The sequence below is a fragment of the Alosa sapidissima genome, chromosome 13, assembly GCF_018492685.1.
Source record: "Alosa sapidissima isolate fAloSap1 chromosome 13, fAloSap1.pri, whole genome shotgun sequence".
Classification (NCBI taxonomy): domain Eukaryota; kingdom Metazoa; phylum Chordata; class Actinopteri; order Clupeiformes; family Clupeidae; genus Alosa; species Alosa sapidissima.
The window spans coordinates 22,471,117-22,482,001 of NC_055969.1; the positions used below are offsets into that span (position 1 = coordinate 22,471,117).

A 10,885-nucleotide genomic window follows, 5' to 3' on the forward strand; every position below is an offset into this window, starting at 1 on the left:
ATGTCACTGAGCCCTAGAAGTGTCTCGTGTGAAGACAGCCCCATCTAATATTGTCCATGATGGGACATTTTGGAAGTCATATAATTTTGATCACGGGAGACCACAGCTTGTGCAAAATCATATAAAAAATTATATAAAATAAAATAAAAAATAAAATTAGTCTTCATTAGTTTGGGGAAGATCCACACCCATTGTTTTGTTTTTTTTGTTTGTTTGTTTGTTTAATGTTAATGTTAGGTCAATTCACTCACTATTGTTTTTTTACCGTTTTGTTTTTTGTTTGTTTGTTTGTTTCATTAAGCTATTCGTTGTCACAGCATGGCATAAAATATTTGACAAATTCACATTCATACTCTCCACGTGCCAATCAGCGTGTAGTATTATTATGACCGCCGCGCAGCGAAGCGGCGGTCATATAGGTTTAGTCAGTTTTTTTTCTTTTTCGCATGTCCAAATTTCCGTCAAGGATTCCCGGGAAGGATTTTGATCTGTAGCCCCCCCCCCCCCCCCCCCCCCCCCCCCCGCTGGACTGCACCCCCGAAAGGAGGGTAGGGCAGACACAGTTTTCTGTGAATATCTCGATAACCGTAAGGTTTAGAAGGACCATTTTTTTGTATGTTGATCTCAAGGGGCCATGTCAACCCATTCCATAACCACTCATTTCATGTATAACGCCACCTAGTTAAACACAAAAAAGTAAAAATGAGGTGTTGTAATCGCAGGTATCTGTGACCTAACATAGTCAAAACTGCACAAAATTGGAAGTGTAGGATCATTATGACACCCTCTGAATGCACGCCAAGTTTCGTGGAATTCCGTTCATGGGGGGCCACACAATAAATTAATTTATGTTACTATACACCAACTGGCCTGTAGGTGGCCGGAGACAGTTTTCTGTGAATGTCTCGAGAACCGTAGGGCCTAGGAGGTCCACCTTTTATTGGTATGTTGGTCTTAAGGGGGCATGTCAACCCATCCCATTACCACTTATTTCATGTATAGCGCCACCTAGTTAAAAATTAAAAAGCAAAAAATTAGGTGTTTTCATTACAATATCTCTGGCTGACATGGTCAAAACTGCACGAAATTGAAAGTGTAGGATCATTATGACACCCTCCGAATGCATGCCAAGTTTTGTGAACTTTCGTTCATGGGGGGCCTTACAATAAAATAATTTATGTGTACATTTAGTGACCATACACCAACAAGGATTCCCGAGACACTGAAAGACCAGGGTACACGAAACTTGGTGGGCATGTAACCCCACATGGATAGCATGGAACCATCGTTTTTTGTTTTGATCTGTAGCCCCCACCCCCCCCCCCCCCGCTGTACTGGACCCCCCGAAAGGAGGGTAGGGCAGACACAGTTTTCTGTGAATATCTGTGCATGCACATGCATAAACACACATACGCAGGCAAACACACAAGCACCCACCCACACACACACACACACACACACACACACACACACACACACACACACATAAACATAAACATGTACACGCACACATGCACACAATTCAAGAATTTCTCAGAATTATGAACAGGTAAGATGGGGGTGGGGTTGTATAAAATGAATTTTACATGTGAAATCTATGAACTAATCATGTTTTGGTACTTGTTGTCTAGCAGATACCAGTGAGAATTGAGTGTGGATAATGCAATTTAGTGAGACAGTTAGAATCATATAGGCCTTTCAGCGTGATTTATTTTTGTGGAAAAAATGTGCTGGACTGGGCGGCGGTCATATTTTGTACCGCTCTGCGGTACATCTAGTTACAGTATGTTTATTATTATTGATCATTCATAGCAGGCTAGCCTCACCCATCAGATGTCCACAAGGAGAGGCTGGACACTGCTTCTCTGCAGCCTGTGGATGAATGACACACACACACACACACACACACAGGGATGCTGACGGTGCACTTCGATGTGCTGTGTATTCGTCCAGTGGGTTGTCGCCATTGGCCCATGGACTTTAAAGGAATCACCCTTCGTAGTGTACTGTACGGCTGTCACTGATTGGCTTAACGAACAGTCAATCATAACTGCAGCTGCCCGTTGCGGCGTGGTTTACGGTGGAGGTGTCGGCTATCAGCTGTAAGTCATGACAGAGGCTCGAGCACAGTGACTACACATGGGCCTGAACTATGAACTAACACGTAGCAGTCTAAATTTAAACATAGGACAACAGGTGCACGCACGAGACAGTAATTCCCACGAGCATGCATCTACATGCAGCTTTTTTACCTCCGACTTGCCCCTGATCTGGCTCGGATGCGCCCCATTCAGATTCGTTACGGGACGTTGGCAGAGGAGAAACCCAGATATTAGACAAACTTGTTAAACCTGTCTTGAACAGTTGGTCTAAGTTTCTACACAAACGCACACAACCCCATTTAATGAATGTGAGTTGGGTATCCATCTCTTTATTTGCTGTTTGATATTTAGTGGCTACATACACAGCAGCCGCAGGCTTATGGTAAAACATTGCAGAAGACGGTTTGAACTTCCAGAGTGTGCAACTGATGACAATGAAACACAAATAAAAACACACACATACGCACGCGCGCGCACACACACACACACACACTGCAGCTTGAGGCACAGGGCGCAGGAAACGTTACGAGGGGTTGTCAGTCCCATTAACGGTCCCGTTTGGAATACTACTGTCCGTCCGGCTCGGATCGTTATCTTCAAACATGGACTGGAGAAGGGTGTCCGCCGAGAAACCTCTCGTCTACTCCCCGCAGACTCAGCACCAGGGCTGGATCCAAGTGTCAGGTAAACAGTGCGACCGGGAGTCCCGCCAGCCGTTGCGTAAAAGTTGGCCAGTTGAGCAAGGATGCGTGGCGACTCAGAAGTCCAGCGTGACTCCTGTGGTCTACCTCGATTTCGATGACGTCTTTCACTTAATGCACCACTGTGTTTTATATGTGCTGCCGAACATAGGTTTCATTATAAAGGTTTACGCATCGATAACGGAGGTTGTCAATGGGAATTCTCTGGCGTCTCTCTCAGTAGTTTGACCAACTGCCAGTAACGGTTTAAGGCGCTATTAACGTGCTCCTGGATTGCTGATAGTGTTGCGTTACCTACTGTACTGTTTTATTAACGTTATGATGGTTCTTTTTAGCAGATGCAGACCGCCCTCCAATAGCCTTTCCTCATCGGGAATTTGGCTACCGTAACAAGCAGTGCAATGTACTGCATGCAAACGCAAGGATTAATTGAATGGTCTTGCCCGACTTCAGTTATTAACTAAATAAGTAGTAACATATGTCAATAAACGAATAAAGATTAATTGAGAATAACTCTATACTTTCCTAATTGACTGATGTGATCACAGCCCTGAGCACCTTTCCATATCAGGAGCTACTTCGTACTTACTTACCTACTTACGAAGTCCAGAAAGTGGATTGTTTCTGGAAAAAAAAAAAAAAAAACATGAACATGTGTCTAATGCCTTTTTCAGAAATGAGAACATTTGGATAGATGATTATAGATTTGTACTCTTTCAGTTTTTTGAGTTTTGTTTGTTGTTTGCTGCTTAATCTTTTCCTGTAAAACTGATCAAAGATTTAGAAAGGAGGCGAAAAAGAAAATTATATGTTAGACGAATTTTGAGAAATACAGGGCAACACTTTGAAGGTCATTGTTATAATGACATGCATGCATTCTTAAAATGCATTGGCACAGACCAGGTTGTTATGAGTAGGCAGGCCGGGTTGGTGATATAATGCATTATACAAAATGACCTGAACTTTTAGACCCATTGTGCTACAATCTGGTATAAGTATAACCATCCATTATAATACATTATAACAGCAGTCCATAGTGCATTATGAAGAGTGCTATGGAGTCTCATGCTTGTTTGTAAGTGATTATAATAATAATCATTATAATGACTTATGGTCACATTATATTGTGTTATGAATGTATGCACAAGTCATTATAATCTTCATACATTTATAGAAAGTCAAACCAAATACTCTGTTACGGTTATATTGTCTCAACAATACCAGCACCTACGGAACTCCGGAGGTGTCATTGCAAGAAATGCCACCTCCGGGGATCCATAAGCACCAAAGTCCATGAAGTGTCTAAAGGCTCCGTCCAGACCACAGAAGTGGCAAACTGTGGACGATGATACTGCTTGGACTGAAGTTACACGTCTCTTCTGCATTGGCGTCCTGCAGTCTCTGAAAATCTACTTTTGCAGAAAATGGCATGAATGATGACAATCCGTGTTGCTCTGGGTGTCTGGCGTAATGAAATTAGTTCTGTGCGAAGAAAATGATCATACGAGCAGTGTGTTTGTGTGTGTGTGTGTGTGTGTGTGTGTGTGAGTGTGTGTGAAAAAGAACATACCTGGGAGCAGCACTGAGGCTGAGTCTGTGATCAGTGAATCAGGGAAATAACCCAGAGAGTTACAGTCGCCTACTGTGTGTGTGTGTGTGTGTGTGTGTGTGTGTGTGTGTGTGTGTGTGTGTGTGTGTGTGTGTGTGTGTGTGTGTGTATGTGTGTGTGAGAGAGAGAGAAAGAGAGAGTCACAGCAGGGAATTTGGAGGTGATCATAATGCCGAATGTAAACAGTTGGAGCTGGTTAAGGAGAAAGTAGGACATGCTTATGCACTGACACACACACACACACACAGAAAGAGAGAGAGAGAGAGAGAGAGAGAGAGATACACACACACACACACACACACACAATGAGAGAGAGAAACTCGCGAGAGACACAGGCGATTTCAGTGCTGAAGCATACAGTAGTCAATCTCAATCTCACTTTCCATTTCCTGTGAAACAGAGGCAAACTGTTCAGCATACTCTTCTCAAAGAGCACACTGTGACCTGTGTTCTAGAATACACTGTGACCTGTGTTCTAGAGCACACTGTTCTAGAGCACACTCGGTCCTGTGTTCTAGAGCACACAGTGACCTGTGTTCCAGAGCCATCTACAAGGCTCTGCTGTGAGCACACTGTGACCTGCTCTAGAGCACATTGTTACCTGTGTTGGTGCTCAAAGAGCACACTGAGGCCTGTGTTCTAGACTCTAGTCACTGTCTAGTCACTGTCTAGTCACACAAGTCACAGTGTGCTCTAGAACACAGGTCACAGTGTGCTAGAACACAAGACAAAGTGTGCTCTAGAACACAGGTCATTTTGAGCACCAACACAGGTCACACGCTGTTGAACGCCTTCGCTTGGGGATCCCATGATATAATGGTGATATTTTGGGAGTTTATCTGAGTCTGTTTATTAATCTCTGCACTGGCAGCAGGGGAGGCATTTTTATAATCTGACTGATGGTCTGCTATTCCCAAATCACTGCACTTCCACAAACACACACTCAGAGGAAACAAGTGGAATGTGTAACTGACTTGTTAGAAACCAAATGACTATTCTGACTATTCTGGTGATGTAGTCTAGTTTGCTGCAGTGGGTACAGTGATTAGTCTAGTGCCCATGTAAACAGTAAGTGTCAAGACAGGGAAGGTGGGGCGCAAGTTGTCTTTGGAGGATATATTTTATCCAGTGTTCAGACTGTTGCATCTTGTTTGCAAAAAAAAAAATCTCTCATGTCAGTATTTTGTCTCAAAAGTATATTATACTGACGCATATTTTAAGTGGGTGTATAGAAATGTTAATGTTTTTTAAGTGGGTATGGCGTAGACCTGCCTATCACGTAGATTACACCACTGAATGCTCTGGTGGCAGTATGCAGACAGTTTACTCAGAAACTCTCTAGGAAATAATATACCTAGGACATGCATAAGAGAGGCACTTCACTCTCTATGGTGGCCCAGCAGGGCCAAATTTAAGATTATGGAATACAAAGGCCCCATACACAACAGGAATAATCAAAAGCATTATCAAAAGCATTATCTGTATCAATGACATGATTTCACTGTGGCAGCAGGGTGCCCTCACTATGGCTGAGTAAGCAGTCGCCTCTTAAGCACTGTCTTCAATTGGTCTTTCAAGCGTCTCTGGCCAGCTACACCAAGGCCTCTAGCAGAACGCTGGCCTTGGTGTAGCTGGCCATAAAGCACTCTGCGGGGCAGCCGATTGTAGGGCATCCTTATCACATGCCCCAACCAACGCAGTTGGTGCTGGGTGATGGTGACCTCAATACTCTTGGAGCCTGTTCTGTTGAGGATCTCAGTGTGAGGCACTCTGTCACGCCAAGTGATTCCCAGGATGCGCGGGAGACAGCAGATGTGGAAGTGTTCCAGGGACTAGATGTGGCGGCTGTAAATAACCCAGGCTTCACAGCTGTAGTGGAGGGTGGTGATGCAGACCGCTTGGTAGACGCATATTTTTGTGTTGAGATGAAGGTTCTTGTTCTGAAAAACCCACCGCCGGAGTCTCCCAAAGGCAGCTGATGCTTGTTTGATTCTATTCTGGACCTCATTGTCAATACTATTGTCTTCAGAGATAATACTCCCCAGGTACTTGAATGATGGAACAACTGACAGTTTCTCATCTGCAATTGTGAAGATGGGTAGTGTGGGTGGGATGTTGGCACTCCATTGGCAGATTACCACTGTTTTGGCGGTGTTGATGGTCAAACCCATCCTCCTGAATGCCCTCACTGCTGCATCTAGGACATCTTGTGGGTGGTAGTGTAGTGGTTAAGGAGCTGGGCTAGCGTGCAGTAGCCTGAAAGTTGTCGGTTCAATTCCTGGCCCTTGAGCAAGGCACTTAACCCCAAGTTGCTCAGGGGACAATGTGATCCCTTGTAATATAGCTGACATATGTAAGTCCTGGCCCTTGAGCAAGGCACTTAACCCCAAGTTGCTCAGGGGACAATGTGATCCCTTGTAATATAGCTGACATATGTAAGTCACTTTGGTCAAGAAGTGTCTGCTAAATGTAATGTAATGTAAAAGGACAGACTGGAGGTCTTGTGGAGAGTGAGATATGAGAGCGCAGTCATCTGCATACTGCAGCTCAAGTATCCTCACTCTGTGCAGTTTGGTGGTTGCCTGCAGCCTCCTCATATTGAAGAGGTTACTGTACCATCCAGCCTGTACACTACTGTCACCCCACTGCTGTCTCTCTCTCCCTCTCTTTCTCCCTTTCTGCCGTTCATTCTCCTGCCAAATGTCTGATCCATGTCACCTCTGGTGTGATGAAAGATCCTCTTCATCAGCTGTTGTCCTTGAGACCTGGAGGTTGCTCACTACATCCCTGGCTTAGCACTCACCTGTTAGATCAGATTAATGGCATCGTGTGTGTGTGTGTGTGTGTGTGTGTGTATGTGTGTGTGTGTGTGTGTGTGTGTGTGTGTGTGTGTGTGTTGCTGTACATGCGTTTCTGTGCGCATGTACATTTGTGTATGAGTGTTTGTGAGTGTGTGTGTGTGTGTGTGTGTGTGTGTGTGTGTTACTCCTCATCCTCTGCACCCACTCTGTGCCCAGGGCTTTGACTGAAGAGCTCTTCACGCACTTTGCTAATTGATTTGTCCTCGGCTAAATGTCAGAGTGGGCTGGCGTGATGTTCACTTCACACACTCCGCAGCAGTGGAGAGTCGTCCTGCTCTCCCTCACACACTCTCCTCTCATCCCCGCGGCCACACACACTCCCTCAGCACAGAGCAACGCAACACTGTGCAACACGACACAATACGACACAATACACAAACACAAACAAACACAACATATTAATATAACACAACGCAACATAACACAACCAAACACTGCACACAAACACAACACAGAACAGTGCAACACAAACAAACACAAACAAACACAAACACAAACAAACACACCACAATACACAAACAAACATAAACACAACACAATATAATATAACACAATGCAACACAGCACACAAACACAACGCAACATAACACAACAAAACACACCACAACACAGAACAGAACAGCACAGCACAACATAACGCATATCCACTGTAAAGACAGAATTGATTGCTTGAATCAATTTGGTCAATCTGGTTGAATTTTAGAATATTACATTGTTGCGGAACAGAATCTTCTGTTAGAATGTTCAAAACTCCCCTGCTGAAGGGATAGGAAGTGTAGTCAATCTCTGGGATAGAGATAGTGGAAGAGGAAGGAGGTACAGTCGGAGGAAGTAGAAGGAGGGGAGAAAAAGAAGCAGGTAGGGTGGAGACACCTATCCAGGGAAAGAGGGGTGAGGGAGAACCAGGGACGCTGACTGGGGAAGGGGCGCGGGAGCGAACGCGGTTTCGTGCCGGCGGGAGATGATGGGGAAAGGGGAGAGGTAGCGTCACAGTCGCTACAGGGGGAGGAGGAGGAGGTTGCGCAGCACCCTGGGTCGGCAAAGAGAAAAGAAGGGGCGGGTTGATTAACTGGAACTGACTGAGTGTGAGCAGGGGGAAAAAAGGCTGATGAGATGGCGAGGCGGGATAGGGTGGTGGCACCAATCCAGGGAAAGAGGAGTGAGGGAGAACCAGGGACGCGGACGTGGGCTCGAACGTGGTCCGCGCCGGCGGGAGATGATGGGGAAAGGAAAACGTTAACGAGGCGGTTGCCGGGGGGGGGGGGGGTGAGGTTTGCGCAGCACCCTGGGTCGGCAAATAGAAAAGTGCGGAGGGTTGATTAGCTGGAAAAGAGAAAGAGGCCGCAGTAGGGGAAGGTAGAGGGCTGAACGCGGGCAGCCATAACTTGCTGAGTTGAAAACATTTTGCATGAACGGGGGGGGGGGGGGGGGGGGGGGCTGGAGGAATGGAGCTCCGCGCTGTGGCGCTGGTGCTCGGTTGATCGGCGGGGAGGGGAAAGAGAAAAAGGATTACACACACACGCAAGAGCTGTACCCTCTACCATCGAACCAGGCCCAACGGCCGCCCACCGCTACCACTGGACACACACACACACACACACACACACACACACACACAGCTGTACCCTCTACCATGGAAACAGGCCCAACCACAACCCGCCGCTACCCCTGCTGCCAGCGCTGTGGGCTGGCACTGCTAATCCCCTCTCCCAGCCTCCACACAGCTGCTGCTGTTTAGAGGCAGCCTGTCGAGGTGGGGCAGCCTGGAGATCGGCTCACATGGTCATTGTCACTAGGGCATAACTGACTGGAAACAAAATGACATGACACAACACAACACAGCATAACACAACACAACATGACACAGCACAACACAACACAACACAACATGACACAGCACAACACAGCACAACACAACACAACATTACACAGCACAACACAACACAACACAGCACAACATAACACAGCACAACATGACACAGCGCAACACAACACAACATGACACAGCACAACACAACATGACACAGCACAACACAATACAACACAACACAACACAACACAACACAACATGACACAGCACAACACGACATCACAGAGCACAACATAACACAACACAACACAACATGACACAGCGCAACACAACACAACATGACACAGCACAGCACAACACAACATGACACAGCACAACACAGCACAACACAACAGAACACAGCACAACACAGCACAACACAACACAATACAACACAACACAGCACAGCACAGCACAGCACAGCACAGCACAGCACAACACAACACAGCTCAATACAATATAACATAACACAACACAACACAGCGCAAAACATCACCGAATGGCACAACACAAAACATCACATAACAGTGCAACACAAAACATCACAGAACAGTGAAACACAAGCCTTGGAGTCCTGCAGACCTGTGGGGTATACTACGAAGCACGTTAGACATATCTAGGCTCTGTAGACATATCGAGGCTTGACAAAGCCTTGACTCAGGGGTATACGTTAAGTGATACTACGATTGCAGTTATGTGATATATTTGTCAAACTAGGCTTTCATCTCAGATCTGTGCGCGTTCTCGGTGTTGGGATGACTTTGGCCAATTGTGTAACGTGGAGACGCACAAGACCGCCTCTATTTAAAAACAATTACTTCCGCATTCATGAGCGTTAGCTTAATCTACACTATGGTCATTTTTTGTGTCTAACCTATATCAGTTGTTGTATGGTATGCACGTCCATAGTTGGATATTTGCACGCACAGCACTATCAAAGCGCATTCGAGACCCAAAATGTTAGTAGAGGCGGAGCTCCACCTGTAAGATATATGACAGAATCCTACACGTGAGATTTTTAAGACAATTGATTGGTCAGTGTGCGGTAGATTACACGATTTGAGCTATAACTTAGCACATAACCTCCTCCCGACCAGGTTTGGCTGACAGAATAAGATACCATGGTGATATAGCGACACTAAAACAGATTCACTTTCGTGTCACAGCATAGCCTGGCTTTGAGCGCAACATACCTCGCTAACCCACTAATCGAGATTCGTAGTACACCCCACTGGCTGCATTGATGTGAGCGACAGTGTGTATCTAGCCATAGAATGATTGCTTTGTGTTGTACTAAAGCCTTTATAAATCCTGTTTGTGTGTGTGTGTGTGTGTGTGTGTGTGTGTGTGTGTGTGTGTGTGTGTGTGTGTGTGTGTGTGTGTGTGTGTGAAATTGACGGCTTGTGTAAGTGTAAGTATGTGTGAGTGACTGTTGCAGTGATGGGTGTGGCAGTGTGAGTAGGAAGGTGTTGATGGATGCTCTGTGGGCAAGTGTGTACATGTGTGTGTGTGTATACGCTTGTGTGTGTATACGCTTGTGTGTGTATATGAGAGTGTGTGTGTATGTGTGTGTGTGTGTACTTGTGTGTGTGTGTATATGAGAGAGTGTGTGCGTGTGTGTGTCCACTGCTGCAAACCTTTGACAGAAGTGGAGTGTGAGAGACTGCTGCTGACTGAGAGTAATTCACACTCTGACCAGTCAGCTGGAACTCAGAGAATGTGTGTGTGTGTGTGTGTGTCTGTGTGTGTGTGTGTGTGTATGT

The 10,885-nt window shown here is 45.8% G+C and overlaps 1 protein-coding gene across 1 annotated transcript in view; it reads left to right on the forward strand.

Moving 5' to 3' along the window:
- Positions 1-2,573: 2,573 nt before the first annotated feature.
- LOC121680539 (disabled homolog 2-interacting protein-like) overlaps positions 2,574-10,885 on the forward strand; it is a 250,121-nt gene continuing 241,809 nt past the window's right edge. Inside the window, 1 exon segment of the mRNA XM_042059939.1 lies at positions 2,574-2,786. Coding sequence (XP_041915873.1) covers positions 2,705-2,786 — 82 coding nt within the window. The 5' untranslated portion in view covers positions 2,574-2,704.